The 19,397-nt window shown below is 36.5% G+C and overlaps 1 protein-coding gene across 2 annotated transcripts in view; it reads right to left on the bottom strand.

Moving 5' to 3' along the window:
• LOC124366473 (transmembrane ascorbate-dependent reductase CYB561) overlaps positions 1–19,397 on the bottom strand; it is a 143,711-nt gene that overhangs the window by 69,428 nt on the left and 54,886 nt on the right. The window contains exon 1 of one of the 2 annotated variants that reach the window (XM_046823056.1): positions 8,053–8,167. The exons of the other annotated variant lie outside the window; for it this stretch is intronic. Within the exon in view, the coding sequence (XP_046679012.1) occupies positions 8,053–8,078 (26 nt within the window). The 5' untranslated portion in view covers positions 8,079–8,167. Of the gene's footprint in view, positions 1–8,052; positions 8,168–19,397 lie in introns of those variants that run through there. 2 annotated transcript variants of the gene reach the window in all.

The raw sequence follows: 19,397 nt of genomic DNA, 5'->3' as shown, positions 1-19,397 counted from the left end.
TTCAGTATGTCTCTTTATCCGCAAGATATCTCGAAAACGAACTGATAGGCTTTAAATTTTGCAGGCGAGCAACAATGAGTTTGATGATTATGTATTTCACTATATGGGTTTGGCTGAACGTTAGGAAATATTTTTACATTAGTCTTATGGGTAAACATGATGAATACAATAAAATAGCTTACTACATATAATTGAGATTTTAACATGTGACATGTTAACACATATAGCTTATTCATACAGTAGTGGAAAGTCAACTTTCAAGTTCGGCCAGATTTGATTTCCACACGCTCTTGCATTGTAGTATCCTACTTCACCAGAACTTTTTCAAATGCTGCTATGAAACCCAACTCAATGAAGACAAATGTAAATGTTTCTTGGGTCAAGGTATCTCGAGAAAGGTCCTAGACATCTACAGATCTACAGACATAACTTTTGTATGGAACTTCATTTCTATATAGACAAGAAGGAGTTCTATGATGGTGGATGTCCAACTGCTGAATTTTGCTACCTGTCATTAAAGCCTACCATTCAGTAGGCTAACACAATTTCAATTATTCCTGTTGGGAGGGCAGACTAAATGAGTCTGTGAATGATGCATTTGTCTATCTGTTCACGTATAAATATCTTTACTATTGTACCCTGTAGCAAGTACTTAGATGAGAAGGTTACCGATATGATATTCTATTGTTCTGTTTCCGTCTGCTTGGGTGTTCCATTCTTCGTCTAAACCGTGGGTGAGTCGACCATTAAGAGAGAATGGTATCGAAAGCCCTCAGTGTTTATATTGCACCGAGCTGAATCACTATGTAAGAATAGAACGGATATCGGTATGCTATACGGGATGGTAATGTCAGTCCGGTCATTAATATAGCTGTGATATCTTTTATGCAGAACCGGTTTCATTGACCTCGGTCGAAAGAGGCGTTTAATGTGACAGTTATTGACAAGATCTACTTTTGTCTCATCAGCAAATTGAAAACGACGCTTTGTGGCTAGAAAGTCTCTGAGTGTCTCAGAATCGGTAAGATTTAATGAACAATAGATTTTGGTCAATACGAACTCTTTTGCCATATTACACTAGAGTGTTTATAAATGTCATTTTCAAGTTATTGGTCGTAGCGCCAAGTTGAATAGACTCGGAAACTTTGAGGTTATCTACACATAACGCAGGAAGTATTGAGTCAGCTCCAGTTCTACTTCCGCTTAGTGCAGCGTCTGGAGTCTGACGCTGTTACAGAATTATTTTTTTGGAATCTGGAGTCATGTCAGTCTGAAAAAGCAAAAAAAGGGCGACGAAGAAATTGAAATCGAACTCTTTGCATCGTTTCCACGCCAGAGACGCCCAGATTACAAAATCAAGTGGAATCTATGTGGAGAGGTATTCTCATAGTCTCCTCAGGTGTACAGTTGAGTGCACTAAGATGTTTTAAACACGATGTCTGATTTAATACTTTTCTACGCCTTCAGACTGACATTGCTCCATATTCCAGGAGTCAAGTCTGTGACAGAGTTGTGACGTTGTGAACTGGGGCTAAACTCAATAATTAATTTGAGGTTATGATGTGCAAAACCAGTTCCTAGCATTACAGTCGGATTTGCTTAATCCAAATCCGTTATCTTTGAATTCCAGTAAATAGGCGTTTACGTTGTGTATACTGTTGACCAAATACATTAGATATTTTCAGTTGAGTTGGATAAATTTATGAGGTAATCGAGGTTTTCGAATGAATACGAGAGTATTTAGTCATGCAACAGTTCGTATCGAGTAATGGTCCTTAGAAGTCCAGCGATTGACTGTAACCACTATACATATGAGAGAAATATGTCAATCTATCTCAGTAACAAATGTTAAATGTTCGTCATTACTGAGGTGATCGTATATAGACTGAGCGACTTTTCCTTCCATTGTTTTGTTTTTGCTTTCGACACTAAGAACAACAATACTAATGGTTGAGCAATTTATTGATTCTACGTGACACGTGGCGCTTTAATTCTGAATTATTATTCGTAGACATTTTGTTTGGGAGAGATATGTGAAAAATTTCCATTTATTCTTTGGCTAGGCACAGATGGAGGAAGCACATATTGGATATGCACACACTAGCTAGGAATTATCGTCAATCAGAACTCAACAAGCAATGAGCATAATTCCCACATACTTCAGACAGTTAATTATGAATTGTCGTCAAGGAATTACACTTAATCAGTACAATCAGGCCATTTCATACTCGGAGGTCCTAGGTTCGACCAATTGTTTTTAAATTGAGTCATAATGGAAAGAATAAAAGTATACAAAGTTGTAACAGAAGGAGTAATACCTAGTGCACACGAGCCCACCCTACTTTCGTACATCGCGGCAATCGTTAGTTCAGAGCTAAACTAATCCGCTGAATAAATATTGGTTTCATGAGCTCGAGACCAATCAGATAATATCTTTTCCTGATATTGACATCAATACCGCTACTGAGTCAATATCATCTGGAATATAGACCGCTACTGGATTATCTGATAAATCGAGATTATCGAATTCAGAACCATGAAGGCAATTTTAAGTCGGAAATATCCCTCACCGATTTCGCTCAGGAATAACTATGATTCTGACCTTCTGTTGATAAAGAGCTCGTAAAGTCATTTGCTATGGCAAGGATAAAAAACCTGAAGATCCTAACGAAAAATTAATCTCAGGCTCGTGAACCGCCCATGATAACTCTTTTATCCACCTACTTCTACAAGTGAAACGGGTGGACAAACTGACCCACCCAGGTTCCTGCAGATGGATATGTTATGACATAGAAGTAGAAATTACGTGATTTTCTAGGGTAAGATGTCTCGTCTGTACTTCTCTGTTGTGAAAGTTTGACTTTCCAACTTGAAAATGGAACAGACATCCTTTCCGAATTTCCACGTAAGTACAGGTAAAAAACACGTTTATATAAAAATTCATTAAACTAACACTAATTGTGTGTAGATAAAATTGACGTTTATTTTGAAACGTGTTACGAATAATTTAAAATAACGCAATTTAGCAAAAGTAGATAATAAACCAGAAAGAAAATGGTTTGAATTCTTTAGAAACTACTTAAAACGTTTATTTTGAGACCCATGTATCGCGACAATTAACAACAAACAGTACACACCAGTCATGCGTGTTTCGTTATTCCGGTTTGGATACAAGAGAAGGGATGTGTCTTTGGAAAATGTTAACATATACCACTGGGTTACCAAAACTGAAGAGCGAAACTATAACTCCACACGTCCCTCTGGGTATTTGACCCTGTTATCAGGCGTAACTCGGCGATATCAGGGTAAACAGGCGCAAGACGCGTGGCTGCTAGACGGAGAAGCTGATGACGGCCGCTGCACCTGCAGTGAAAGGTCGCCCGGAGGTCAGCGACCCACAACACTCGCAAACCTTGAACATCACGACTGCTGGCCTCGCCCTCCCGGCCCTACTTCCGCCGCGTCCGAAGATCACGCTAAGGTGCTGATCTGGAACTGAGGCAGAATCTTCACGGTCTTCATCTTAGTTAGTCTAATCACTACGTGTAACCATAAAACCGTAAAGTATGATTTGGTTTGTACAGAGAAATCTTGCTGAACTCTCCTCTTCCTTGAAGACTCTATACTTATCTAAGGAAACGTGTTAACAGTCAACTTGTTGGTGATAATGAAACAAAATTCACAAGTGATTGGAGGAATATAGTTAGTAAATTGATGTACAAAATCTTTAAAAAAAAATTGAAGAGACGTTTGGACGTGGTGGTTTTAAACGGGATGCCAGATTTTTTAAGGGATGCTTTAATAAAAGGGTACATACCATTTGCCATGCATTTTCTTCAATATATTGACTTTACTATTTATACCGAGCCGAACAACAACATTGTACATTTAATAAATTATCTAATATATTATACAATGACACCTTTTAAATGTAAAATGGATTGTTTTCAGCATTAAAATGTTAAGTGTGCGTACTTTTGTAGAAATATCTTAAATTAACTTATATTAAATTTTACTTAAAAAATTATCGATCAGATTTTGAGCTAAATAAAATCTTTAAACACAATATTTAGGTATGATGAGTTGGGAATCTATTATTTTTATTAAATTTAATACTTAAATTTACTGTAAAGATAATATTAGTAAAAGGTAGACAATTCTGGAAATTTAGACAGAAAAATATAGCTTCGTTGAATTGTTTATTCGATTGATTACACCACGTACGCCCTCCACTAAACCTACAATCTGTGGACATTATATTGCAGACTGTACTAGTAGATTAAAGACTAAGATCCTTAAAGGATTGGCGCGTCAATCCAAAAGTGTATCTTATTATAACATGCTATGGCATAGTACAGACTTTAAGTTCCTGCCACTACCGAAGCATAAAGCTTCCCATGCATGCATGATCTTCCTAAACTTAGCAAGAACTTCTACTATCAGTAGAGAACTTCCAGGACCCTCCTTCTTTTACACGCTGAATTGTCTGCAACGTAAAAAACGAACCTGCTACTCTATGATTAGGGTTTTTAAAAATTCATAATAACGGTTAATATCCTTTTTATGAGTATTCGCTCTGATAATTTTTCTCTACGTTGTTTGTGTCTAGCAGCCTAACTGAATGTTGGCTAGTTAATTTAAATAATTTATATCATCCGTATTAACTTTAAACTTCCAGTTCAAGTTCTACTACAGTATTTTATTACAAGTTCAGGTATTCAAACAAGAAACTAAGTCATGCAAAATTTAGGTTCTCCAAAAGCAAAAAGCTTTTGGGGATTATTTGATGGATCTAAGAAATGTTAAGAATTCGCCTGAAGGCATACTTGACCGAAGAGTGTTCAAATGTGGAACTATACTGATCGAGCGCTCTACTTCACAACTGAGAAACTGCGGGAAGTTGAAGACACAGCTCGAGGACTTAAATTCGCGCTCTACATATTTGCGAATTCCTCAAAATCAACTCAAGGAATCGGGAGAAAAGTCTTTTTATACACTGTTTTTGAGAGATTTAACAAACAGCATTATTTCATATTTCTATTCATTCTAAACATATTGTGAATAAAATACACGTAAACACATTTAACAAACTTAGCATCGGCGTGCGTAATATTAGTAAAGAGCCTTGCAGGATTATTACTTCAGGTGGACATTACATTGGGGTATATAGGGACACAAATGTAAACACGTATTCCTAATTTGTTTACTTCAAAACAATACATACGTACTATATCCTCCACCAAAATTAAACTGCTGGGTATGCCAGTGGATTCTTCACGCCTCTTAATATGCTCTGGCCGGCACGGCATATGTAGTAAGTCTATTATAGAAACTTGTAGTAGACCTATATACGGACAAATATGAGATAGGGACACCGCAGTAATGACCTAATTCCCCAGAGGTCCTCAGAGCCGTGAACCGTATCGACAATGATATGATGGATAGCCGGGGGAAGTGTACTTTGTGTTCATTGTTAGCACTAGGTCGGGCTTGGGTGTCGAAGTGGATGAAGCCTTTTTTGCTTAATCGCTTTTTATGTCTTCAATTCAGGTCTGGAAAATATTTGCTATGTTTAATTCATATCTCTTTCAATTAACTTCCCTGAATACAAAACATTAGAAAATGTTTTCATCACTACACATGAAATTATAGACTTTTACAGTCATGTGACATAAATATGAATTTAACAAAATCAAGTTTTTTACAAATCCAAAATTGATTCCATTCGATCGGTTCCAAGGTATGAAGATTATATAGCGATAACGATAACTAATGGCTGTAAACATATTGTAATAACATAAAGGGCAAAAATGTAATATACATACAGTACTGACATTGGAGTACAAAAATAGTTTTACTAGGAAATATGAAAGGTGGATACTTGACTATAATTATTTAATACGTGGAAAATGTAGCACGAAGTGGGAGGTGTTGAGATAGCGTCAGCCTGTGTTGCTGAGTTCTTAAGTTGTCCCTGCCTCTAGTTTCGTATTGGTGAACGTTTCTACCACGAATCAATTGACATTTTGACACGCAGTACACGATCACCTCGCTTATTTCGTTATGATGTTTTACATTCATATACTTTGTATGATAGTTCCAACGTATGGACCTGTTTTTATTGTGTGGCTTTGTTTATATGTTATATGATTAATTTCTGTCAAATATTACTAGGAATACAATTATTTAATGGTATACATATAATTAAGCTACTGCTGGCATATTATTGTTGTTATTGCCAATTATTCTTTTTTTTGTAACTAATTGTTTTGAGAAAATAGGCCTAGTAACTTCAAACATAAAAAAGAAAAATGAAAAAAATGAAAATGAAATTGAAAAAGAAGACACGACAACATAATGTATTGAAATAATAGTTGATTTACCAATCAGTGGCGTAGCGAAGGGGGGGGGTTCAGGGGGTCCGGACCCCCCCCGAAATTTTAAGACATATTAAAAAATAAAGCATGGAGCAGGAGAAAGAAAAGGAGAGTTATCATTTACTCTTGTTTACAAAAATTAAATTGATTGATTTAATTGATTAAAGTGACCGTTGTTAAAAATATAATTGTCCTTTCGTTTAAATCATAAAGTATCAAACGATACTTATGGGCTCGGCCTTTCGGATAGTGTAGTGTAATCACGGTATTGCTATAGAGCGCAAAGCTATTTATATCAATGTCCTAACAAAATTATAAATACCACTTTTACCTCAACCACTCAACCAGTGAAATCCAAAATCGTCTAAACTTGAATATGTTCAAAGCTTTTCTTCGGTATTTACCGACCGGAAGTGATTTTTTGTCGATAATTATATAGGTAGTCGAGTACAGTTTTTAATGATAACAAAAAAATCGTCGTCCTAACTCAATCAAAAATACCACGTTTACCTCAATAACTGAAGTCTGAAGTAGTTGAAGTTCTAATCATTAGAGTTTTCAGGTGTATTTTATTTCCGACCGAAATGATTTTTTGGATTTTTTTCCGATAATTATATACTCGTCTACAGTGTAATGATACAAAAAAATCGTCATTATAACTCATTCATAAATACCTTAATCAGTGAAATCCAAAGTAGCCGAACTTCTAATCAGTAGAGTTTTTCCGGTGCATTTTCCGACCGTTAGTTTGATCTGCACCCGATCAAACGCTCGAAAATTGCCCTCCTTTTCTAAAGGGTTTCGACCGTCAGTGGCCCAATGTCCCCGAAGGGGTATTTCATTTTTTCCACAGAATATAGTTGTGTCAATTATAAGCTTGAGTGAAGCTCTGTTTTGTTCTTTTTCTTTCTTATCCAGTGAATCCAACATCACTTTGATGCCTTATACTCGGCCAGAATCGAACTTTCTGTTACTAGTTTTTTGAACTAGTTTCTGTAGCTATACAAGAAAATTTGTGGTACTAGAGTTGCTGTGAGAGTTGAATTTGCCTATTACATCTTTCCACTTTCTATAAGGCATAGTTACTAAAGCTCATATTTTTGGTATTTACCTTTTACCAGTGAACTCATTGGAAAATAACACACAAAACGTCCCCCGGATCTCCCGGTTTCGGACCCCCCCCGAACGAAATTTCTGGCTACGCTACTGTTACCAATCGTAATTTTAAAGTCAACAATAAAATATAAATATTAAATTAAATTCAAGAAAGACGTGACATATAAATAACGTCAAATATTGGTTAATTGAAACCAATTTATTCTTCCACCCACACAGTAGAATACCTTTGCTCAAATAAACCTCAATCAACTACACAAAATATAAGTATATATACATAAATCTATTTATACAGTATAACATCAACCTATACTTTGCAACGTTTCACGTTAATTACTATAATATGCATTAAATAATATTATAGAGCAAACAAATCAGGAGTAAATATACAAATAACTAGTTTTAAAAAGCCATTCTTTCATGTAAAATCGCGCTTCAAAAGTTCATCCAACACCGGCGTAATGAATTGTTGTGGATAAAACACCATAAACAAAACTGAACAAATCGTGAATGTACATGTAGTAAAAAATGATAGAGGAGTATAGGTTGAAATACTTACGTGGCAGTCATTTTACCCTTGGCCATCGCGAAGCCGGTGAATTATAAACAGATGACAACAGTAATAAATGCTATGAAACAAAACACCAACATGCACAAGTCTTGGTAGCGCGGATGCGCGGGACGTAATGAGCTCCAGGAGCATGCGCGGCGTTGGTAGCTCTGACATCTTGCGGCCAGACGGTCAACTACTTGGACAACACAACCAACAGAGACTATTGTAAAGGAATTTTACAGTATCTCAGGTCAGAAACTCTTACGTGATTGTTGTAGGGACATTCCAAAGATCGCTAATCAGCTGATTTGTGTTTTAAAATGGGACAAGTACACTACTCTAATTATCAGCAATCAACCTAATACCAGCATGTGATGGCAAATTATGAGACGCCGGGGCGACTGCGTCGATGGGGTGACTGCTATAGTTGTCCCTGCCTCATGTCTCATACTGAAACTTTCAAGAAATATCGGACCACCCTACATCTTCGAAAAACGCCGCGATCCTATATGTCGGATCGCTTGCTTTTATTTTTATTTTCGTACTTGCTGCCGCTCAAATAACGTGATATTACGTGAACCGATTCACAAGGATACGAGCTACATGTAGAAAATATTTCCACCCCTTTTGGTTTTCGTGTCTTTAGATGACAGCCTTGTAAGTTTTGTTTTTGATCTGTGCCCAGCTGCTCTGACTCCGATTGGCTAGAGTTTCTGTAGAGATCAGATGATTTATTTCGTCTGTTGTTAGTGCAGTAGAAGGTTATATTTGTTGTTCCAGTGTTTTACTTCGTGTTTACGTATCTTATTTATCATATTTTAAGTTATTTCGGTCTCAAATATGAATAAACGTAAACGTGAACGATCTCCAGTGAGTGAGAACACACTTGTACAGGAACTTTTGGCAAATGAAGATAATAATTTTGGCACCGGTGTATTTGTTGACGCAGGTGAACTAAGTGATAGTTTTTTGAACGAAATTGAATCTTCCGACGGTGAAAACGATGATGATGATCTGTTGATAACGGGGACGACGACACTGATGCTGACCCGGATTATGACCCAGGAAACGCCGATGAAACTGATGTAAACATCGATCTGGATGCACCAAGTACTTCTGGTCAACAACAAAAACGATCTCGAGGTAGGACAAGAATTAACCATGACCTGAATAACATAGGCCTAGTTGATGACTCAGATGAGACTGAGCCAAACATTGTTTGGTAAACTTTGGTAGAAAGAAATGGTCTAGGCTACAATCACGAATTTATATTCGATGAAACACCAGGACCTAAACATTGTCCCCATGATAATAGTAAGCTTATTGATTACTTTTAAATGTATTTCACTATAAGGTTACTAAATACAATACAATACAATATACAATATTGACAGAAACAATTTTAACATTGCATAGCATGCGTCACATAACAATAATAATTGTATATTCATTAAAATAATAAAATGTCTTATGCTAACGATTCAAATTTTAAAATATCGTAAACAATATCGATTTTAGTTAACAATAAAATATGTCAAGCAGTAAAATTAATATATAGACTAATAAAAATAACTTTGGATGTCAGCGCCCCTGTACTACCGCACATTGAAGGTAGTGAGATGGTCCATGAATTCACTAACTGTATAAAATGAATGAGACACTAAAAAGTGTCGCAATGTAATTTTGAACCGATTTAGATCATTTATTGATTTTATTTCTTCAAGGAGCCCATTTAGAAACTGTATGCCGGCTTGAGAAGGAAGTTGCTCGTATCTTCTCACTCTATGCTGAGCAGGTCTGACATTTTCGCGATAGAAGACTCTAGAGCGCTGTAGAAATGATCCTGCCCTTGCCATTGAATACTCGTATTCATTGGCTAAGCGTTAGGGACTTTCACCATGTTTGTTTTTTCCGCTATGTATCGAGATCTAACTGCTATATAGACTTGAAAATTTGCAGTTTCAAAAGTTTCATATTAGCCTATATAAATAGGCATCACTGAGATTGATGACGGTGCATGAGATTTGGCTGATCATTAACGAACAACATTAAATCGCTCTTATGGGTAACTCTGATGGCAACGAGAAAATAGCAGAATAACTAAATTTGTTAACAAACAATAACAATATGAGAATTTAACATGAGACATATTAACATATATATTTGAATTGAATCTTATTTTGTGACTTGGTATCAAGAATTTTAAACAAAACTATGAACACCACCTTAGTAAACAAAGTGTGAATGTATCGTGTGGCATACCTCGAGAAACGTTTTATCTATAGACTTTAAATTTTGTGACTTGGTATCTAGAATTTTAAACAAAGCTATGAACACCAACTTAGTAAACAAAGTGTGAATGTATCATGCGGCATACCTCGAGAAACGTTTTATCTATAGACTTTAAATTTTGTGACTTGGTATCTAGAATTTTAAACAAAGCTATGAACACCAACTTAGTAAACAAAGTGTGAATGTATCATGCGGCATACCTCGAGAAACGTTTTATCTATAGACTTTAAATTTTGTGACTTGGTATCTAGAATTTTAAACAAAGCTATGAACACCAACTTAGTAAACAAAGTGTGAATGTATCATGCGGCATACCTCGAGAAACGTTTTATTTATAGACTTTAAATTTTGTGACTTGGTATCTAGAGTTTTAAACAAAGCTATGAACACCAACTTAGTAAACAAAGTGTGAATGTATCGTGTGGCATACCTCGAGAAACGTTTTATCTATAGACTTTAAATTTTGTGACTTGGTATCTAGAATAAATTTTAAACAAAGCTATGAACACCAACTTAGTAAACAAAGTGTGAATGTATCGTGTGGCATACCTCGAGAAACGTTTTATCTATAGACTTTAAATTTTGCATGAAACTTAATTTTTATAAGCATCATTTCTTTATATGATGGTGAATGTCCATCATGAAATTTGGCTGAGATTAATTGAAGCCTATCATTCTCTAGGTCGATACAATTTCTATCGAGATTGTCTGTTGGGAGAAGAATCGGAGAATATAATGAGCTATATACTAGAAATGTTGCATACAAACCCAACAAAGCCTGTTGCGCAACACCTCGTGTGGCGTTCTACCTACCACTTTGTTCTCAAACAAAACAAACTGGAGAATATAATGAGCTATATACTAGAAATGTTGCATACAAACTCAACAAAGCCTGTTGCGCAACACCTCGTGTGGCGTTCTACCACCTTGTTCTCAAACAAAACAAACTACAATAGTATGCTTTTAAAACTAACATGAATATGTTTTGTTTTAGTGGCTTGACACAATCCCATCGGTTCATATTTTATTGAGATGCGAGTTGGGTTGATCTCGTCTTTCGATATGTTATATATTTGCTTAATTGTTTTACTGTCCTATTGGTTTTGATAAAACAAAACCAAACCCGAAATTTCTCAATTAAATTTGTACAATAGAGTTTGTTTTGACAGATTGACTATCGTAAATTATAAAACAATAAAAGTAATACAAGATGAATTACTCCACTCCAACGAAATCAAGTAAACACGTAATTCACTAGGACAAGATAAATGTTGGGCTGTGGCAAAATGTGAACAGATATTTGTTGGGAGCTTGTAGATTTTCACTTTAACCTCCACCCTCTCCCTTTCCGTGAATCCCAGCAGGACAACCCCCCTTTCCCAACCGACCGAAAATCACCACCACCAGGATTTATGCCACTAGGCCGCCGTCTTTCCTTACACCTTAACAAGGAAATGTATTTCCTCTCTCGCGCTTTATAACAACACTATGCCAGCCAGCTCTCTCTAATAACCGGGTGCTTTTCAATGGTATCAAACTCGACTGTTCGTTCAATCTCTGCATTTTAATGGCGTTCCTGGTTCCAAATGCACAGTTTACGTGGTACATGTACTCATAGCATCGTAAAGTTATATTAATGAGTGAGACCTTTCAAGCAAATTTGGACATTTTTTAGGCATTTCTCTTGTGACGTTGTCCTTACATAATTTTAAGTCGAACACGAATGAAAGAATGAAGGATAAATGTGATGAAGGAAGGAAATGGGTGAATATAGATTGGGCTTATTACTGTCTAATATAGACAATTTATTACAAGAACTTTCTAATCGAGCGTTAGTGGAGCATATCAATCGAGGGACTGGAAAAATGTCTGAGTTTCAGTACGTATCTTGTGAACGTTTGTTATAGTTATACATATAGCCTGATAAACCTATAGATTTTTAATTTTCCGTGAAACTTCAGCGAATGTGGTGTAGGCGTATTTCTACCTAATATTATTACGTTGCATGTCCGTAAGTGATATTCCTTAAACATGTGCCACTTCTTCAAGTCATAATTAAAAAAAAAGAATTAACTTTAAATTTACAAACTGCAACCCCTATTATGTGACATGTCATTTTAAAAGTCGTTTTAATAGAAACACAATGGCTTGAACGTTGGTTACGACGTTCCTAGCAACAGTTATTGGCAAGTTATGGGGGACTTAATTACGCACTATATATATATATATATATATATATATATATATATATATATATATATATATATATCTTCAATAAGGATAGAAAAGAATAGAAGAAAAGAACATAAAAATTAAGACATTTTCAAGAGATATACAGTAGGTAAATAAGCAAATATATCAACAATAAATAATAAACAAAAGAAACATCATATGTTAATAAAACTAATTTTGAATTACGTACAAAGAGTAAATAATTTTGCTTATTACAAGGAATATAAAGTTATAAATTAAAATTGTAGTTAAATGTGTAATGTTATAAATTAAAATTGTAACGTGTAATTATATGTATATATAAATCTGATTTAAAAAAATTAAAATTCTATAAATACATGTGCTTTTGAATGTATGCAACGTGTACTATAGTACTTCTGAGCATCAGCGAAGCCTACTACTCAAGAGACCAAATATCTCTTCTGTCTGTCCGCAGAGTATTTGGAGGACGAATAACTGGGCTATAGATTTGAAAGTTTTAATAAAGCTTCAGTTGAAAATTCGACAGTGAGATAGATATCTCAAGAACAAATCGAGCTACAGAGATCTCGTATGAAACTTAATAACTACATAGGCGAGTTCGAGTTGGATAATGATACATATTCGATACTGAGATAGATATCTCAAGAACAAATCGAGCTACAGAGATCTCGCATGAAACTTAATAACTACATAGGCGAGTTCGAGTTGGATAATGATACATATTCGATACTGAGATAGATATCTCAAGAACAAATCGAGCTACAGAGATCTCGCATGAAACTTAATAACTACATAGGCAAGTTCGAGTTGGATAGTGATACATATTCGATACTGAGATAGATATCTCAAGAACAAATCGAGCTACAGAGATCTCGCATGAAACTTAATAACTACATAGGCGAGTTCGAGTTGGATAATGATACATATTCGATACTGAGATAGATATCTCAAGAACAAATCGAGCTACAGAGATCTCGCATGAAACTTAATAACTACATAGGCGAGTTCGAGTTGGATAATGATACATATTCGATACTGAGATAGATATCTCAAGAACAAATCGAGCTACAGAGATCTCGCATGAAACTTAATAACTACATAGGCAAGTTCGAGTTGGATAGTGATACATATTCGATACTGAGATAGATATCTCAAGAACAAATCGAGCTACAGAGATCTCGCATGAAACTTAATAACTACATAGGCGAGTTCGAGTTGGATAATGATACATATTCGATACTGAGATAGATATCTCAAGAACAAATCGAGCTACACAGATATACTACATAGGAAAGATCCCTACGTAATAATAAATATCTCTAATCTTGCCACTCAATGGGATAACTCAAGAACAAATTGAGCTAAAAATAACTAATTTAATGTCTACAAAGGCAAGATCGATTTGGATAATGATACTTATTCCTTTGTTGCATTTGGCTTAACGTTAGTGAGTTTTGAGTATTTCAAAAGAAGAATGTAGCCTACTAAGGGACAAGGACATGATTCACGACATTCTAAAACAAAATTAGATGTGAATGCTATCAAACTAATTTGTATTTCGCCAGTTATGTGAAAGTTAATAATAATACTTCACAAAGCTGAAGAAATAATAAAAAGTACAAGTCGGAGTTTAACAATGTAAATCAGCAACAGGCTTCACCGGTTGCTTAGCGGAGGTGGAAGAATTGGTGGCCGTGAGGCGGGGTGACCAGTGTAACAAATGACCTGCCTCAGTTCCTACCCCAACCTAACTTGCACATTGTTAAATTGGAATCAGTCTTCCTTTGTTTTGTCACATTACTAAATTCTGAAAGTCATTGTCTTGGGCGTGTAATTTTGTAAACTACTATTTAGAAGGCTTAACGTTGTTAATATAGATTTAATTGAGCAGGTTTTTGTGGCGCCTGTCGGATATATGAGCAAACCGCCAGATTGTTGAGGTTTCGCTCGAGCTCTGGACTGCGGATAGGATTTGCCTCATTCCCACTCCAGTTGCGTCAGATCCTTATAATAATTCACGATTAGCCCAGAAACGATAATATTCTTAAATCAAAATCACTATGCCAAATTGAAATTTCAAACTCTTTAATTAAACTGTCTTATAAAATATAAAAATAGTTGCATTAACTGAACATTAATTTGCACAGTATTTAAACCTTTTTTACGAAACTAAACAATGTGTTAGAAAGTTTTCAGAATTAATTAGTACAAACGAGCTAGGCCAGCTAAAAGAAACAAAAGTTTATACACGTTTCCTACCATTCTAATTTCCTACAAAACGTGTATCTAACAAGAAATGATAATATTGAAGTTTATTTCATCTCATATTATTTATTTATTTTGAAATTGTGTACACTTTAGATAATCTTGATTAATAAGTTTCCTGTAAGGTAAAACAAATTCTTTACTATAACAAAGTATGAATGAAGTTAAAAAAAACATCTTTGTAAGAATAATTGGATTACAAGGGAATTGACTAATACTGTGGTACACTTGAAATTACTTTTCACAAAAAATGTATTGTTAAACATAATGATAACATTACAATGTCTTAAAATTACATCCTGTACCATCGCGCAACAGTGCTTAGGTGCCTTCAATTAGCGAGCCATTATATCCAGCACCCATAGCGCCGAGATTGCATCATAATACTTAAAGGCGCTTCTAGTTACTTGAAGTGCATTACTCTCAAGTGAATGTTAATTGGTTCAAAAAGCCTAGTGTTAATTAAGCAAACCCTACATAATATTTAATGCAACTTTACATTAATACAGCGTAAAGAGAGTTTTAATCTTTATTTTAATGTTTAAATCACTGGCTGAGTGTTAACGGAGCATATCTATCGGGGGGCTGCAAACATTTCCACTTCTACAGTATGTACCGTTAGTTAGTTAAATTTTATATAATGTAACATTTCACAACCTAGTTAGCCAATACAACTTAATATTATTTTTATCCAATGTTCCGGAACTAAATTATCGGCGGACTAACTACCTAATTGGCACGCGGATGAATATTTTATCGTAACCCTTAGTAGCAGCCCAACTACGTGACCGATTTCACCTCGCGCGCTATGTCCGTAAGTAAAATTTATATTTTCGTATTATTAAGTTATCCCTTTGATGCCAAACATGTAAAAATGAATGTAACGTAAAGTAAAGATGTAAATAGTAAAGTAACTTACCCTTGAAGATCTTTCATTTGCTTGATTGAAATAGATACAAGTTGTGGCGTCGTCCTTCTGACGAGCACGTTGTCGTCATAAGTGTTTGTCTCATTAAATGGCTAATACCGTCGCGAATTTGTTTTAGGTTAGTTCACGTATTATTTGAGTAGATGGCTACCACTTTCATAACTTCTACTCCTCTTCTAGTAATTACCGACTAGAAATAACCCTTCTTAGACTACAGCTTCAATGTCTCGTGCCAAGACGCCGACACCCGGGTAGTGAGTCTACACATTGCGAAGGGAAGTAAAATCTTAACGTTTTATAAAGTAAAACATCGTAGGCATAATTTTCCATAGAACATTGGATATTTCAGGCCCATCTATCAGATATACATTTTTAGTTCTTGTACTCTAATTAGCAGCAACGTGGCAAGGTATACATTTAATTTACCAACTAAAAGTGGTGCTTGTAAGTTTCGCTGATTAAATTGAACTTATAAGTAAACTTTGCAATTCAAGTATTTATTACTACGACCTCAGAAGTCACCACCCCCATGTGTTATCGTCATTCGGTGCAAGTATGTCTGTACGATACGTAATTTTTGTATAGATTTGGAATTTTTCATGCACTTTCATTTATGTGTAAGAAAGTTCGAGTTTGATTATGGTACAGACTCGTCCATTGGATTTGGCTGAGCGTTAGCATAACATACCACTCAGGGAGATGTCTCGAGAACGTATTGAGTTATAGAATTGACATGCTCCATGAACATTCAGAATGAGCAAGATCCAGTTCACTGGTAATACATATCCATCCAGAGTAGCATAACATACCACTCAGGGAGATGTCTCGAGAACGTATTGAGTTATAGAATTGACATGCTCCATGAACATTCAGAATGAGCAAGATCCAGTTCACTGGTAATACATATCCATCCAGAGTAGCATAACATACCACTCAGGGAGATGTCTCGAGAACGTATTGAGTTATAGAATTGACATGCTCCATGAACATTCAGAATGAGCAAGATCCAGTTCACTGGTAATACATATCCATCCAGAGTAGCATAACATACCACTCAGGGAGATGTCTCGAGAACGTATTGAGTTATAGAATTGACATGCTCCATGAACATTCAGAATGAGCAAGATCCAGTTCACTGGTAATACATATCCATCCAGAGTAGCATAACATACCACTCAGGGAGATGTCTCGAGAACGTATTGAGTTATAGAATTGACATGCTCCATGAACATTCAGAATGAGCAAGATCCAGTTCACTGGTAATACATATCCATCCAGAGTAGCATAACATACCACTCAGGGAGATGTCTCGAGAACGTATTGAGTTATAGAATTGACATGCTCCATGAACATTCAGAATGAGCAAGATCCAGTTCACTGGTAATACATATCCATCCAGAGTAGCATAACATACCACTCAGGGAGATGTCTCGAGAACGTATTGAGTTATAGAATTGACATGCTCCATGAACATTCAGAATGAGCAAGATCCAGTTCACTGGTAATACATATCCATCCAGAGTAGCATAACATACCACTCAGGGAGATGTCTCGAGAACGTATTGAGTTATAGAATTGACATGCTCCATGAACATTCAGAATGAGCAAGATCCAGTTCACTGGTAATACATATCCATCCAGAGACGGATCTTCCATAGAATTCGGCTGAGCGTTAGTGAAACATAATATTACTTAGGGGAATCTCGAATAGAACTGTAGCCTTTCAATCCGGATGAGAAATTCTGCACTGGATAAATGAGTTAGATGACTGTGCATGTCCCTCCAAGGAATTTGGCTGATCATTGAGGGTGAAATTAACTTTCCTCTTTTGAGGACATATTTTAAGCTATGGGTTTGGAGTTTGGATGAAACTTTTCTACATTGGCAAAATCGATGTCTCTTTGGTGGATGTTCCTCGTCTAGTCAGGATGGTGTTTATTGTGATCAAACAAGGAGAGAGGATCCTGACGACAAGATATTACTGCATGGGTACAAGTAAATTTAATTACCTTTTTGTGGTAGTTAGGTCAAGCTACTTTTCAAGCAAAGATATGAGCCATATTTCACCAAGATGTCGCAGAGATTAGACCGCCCCCTCGAAACCTGTCTGTTTAAACCTCAACTTGCATGTCGGCCAGACGTATTCCTATAGCATTGAAACTTAGTGAAGCCTATCGGTCAGGCGATCTTCTATTAGACCATAACGTTGAAACTAAGCAGAGGCTGTCGGTCAGACGTACTCCTATAGTATTGAAACTTAGGGAAGCCTATAGGGCAGGTGATATCCTATTAAACCATAACGTTGAAACTAAGCAGAGGCTGTCGGTCAGACGTACTCCTATTAGACCATAGCATTGAAACTTAGCAGAGGCTGTCGGCCAGACTTACTCCTATAGTATTGAAACTTAGGGAAGCCTATAGGGCAGGTGATCTCCTATTAAACCATAACGTTGAAACTAAGCAGAGGCTGTCGGTCAGACGTACTCCTATTAGACCATAACGTTGAAACTTAGCAGAGGCTGTCGGCCAGACTTACTCCTATAGTATTGAAACTTAGGGAAGCCTATAGGGCAGGTGATCTCCTATTAAACCATAACGTTGAAACTAAGCAGAGGCTGTCGGTCAGACGTACTCCTATTAGACCATAGCATTGAAACTTAGCGAAGCCTGTAGGTCAGGCGATCTCCTATTAGACCATAACGTTGAAACTAAGCAGAGGATGTCGGTCATACGTACTCCTATTAGATCATAGAATTGAAACTTAGCAGAGGCTCTGGCCAGACGTACTCCTATTATACCATAGCATTGAAACTTAGCGAAGCCTATAGGGTAGGCGATCTCTTATTAGACCATTGCGTTGAAAAATTAGCAGAGGCTCTGGCCAGACGTACTCCTATTAGACCATAGCATTGAAACTTAGCAGAGGCTCTGGCCAGACGTACTCCTATTATACCATAGCATTGAAAATTAGCAGAGGCTCTGGCCAGACGTACTCCTATTAGACCATAGCATTGAAACTCAGCAGAGGCTCTGGCCAGACGTACTCCTATTAGACCATAGCATTGAAACTTAGCAGAGGCTCTGGCCAGACGTACTCCTATTATACCATAGCATTGAAAATTAGCAGAGGCTCTGGCCAGACGTACTCCTATTAGACCATAGCATTGAAACTTAGCAGAGGCTCTGGCCAGACGTACTCCTATTAGACCATAGCATTGAAACTTAGCAGAGGCTCTGGCCAGACGTACTCCTATTAGACCATAGCATTGAAACTTAGCAGAGGCTGTGGCCAGACGTACTCCTATTAGACCATAGCATTGAAACTTAGCAGAGGCTCTGGCCAGACGTACTCCTATTAGACCATAGCATTGAAACTTAGCAGAGGCTCTGGCCAGACGTACTCCTATTAGACCATAGCATTGAAACTTAGCAGAGGCTCTGGCCAGACGTACTCCTATTAGACCATAGCATTGAAACTTAGCAGAGGCTCTGGCCAGACGTACTCCTATTAGACCATAGCATTGAAACTTAGCAGAGGCTCTGGCCAGACGTACTCCTATTAGACCATATAATTGAAACCTAGCGAAGCCTATCGGTCAGGCGATCTCCTACCTTGTTTATTATTAGTCGGTTGTAATAATCTGTAATGGAG

This window comes from Homalodisca vitripennis, chromosome 7 (genome assembly GCF_021130785.1).
Source record: "Homalodisca vitripennis isolate AUS2020 chromosome 7, UT_GWSS_2.1, whole genome shotgun sequence".
NCBI classification, from domain to species: Eukaryota; Metazoa; Arthropoda; class Insecta; order Hemiptera; family Cicadellidae; genus Homalodisca; species Homalodisca vitripennis.
This window is presented reverse-complemented; position numbering and strand designations above follow the sequence as displayed.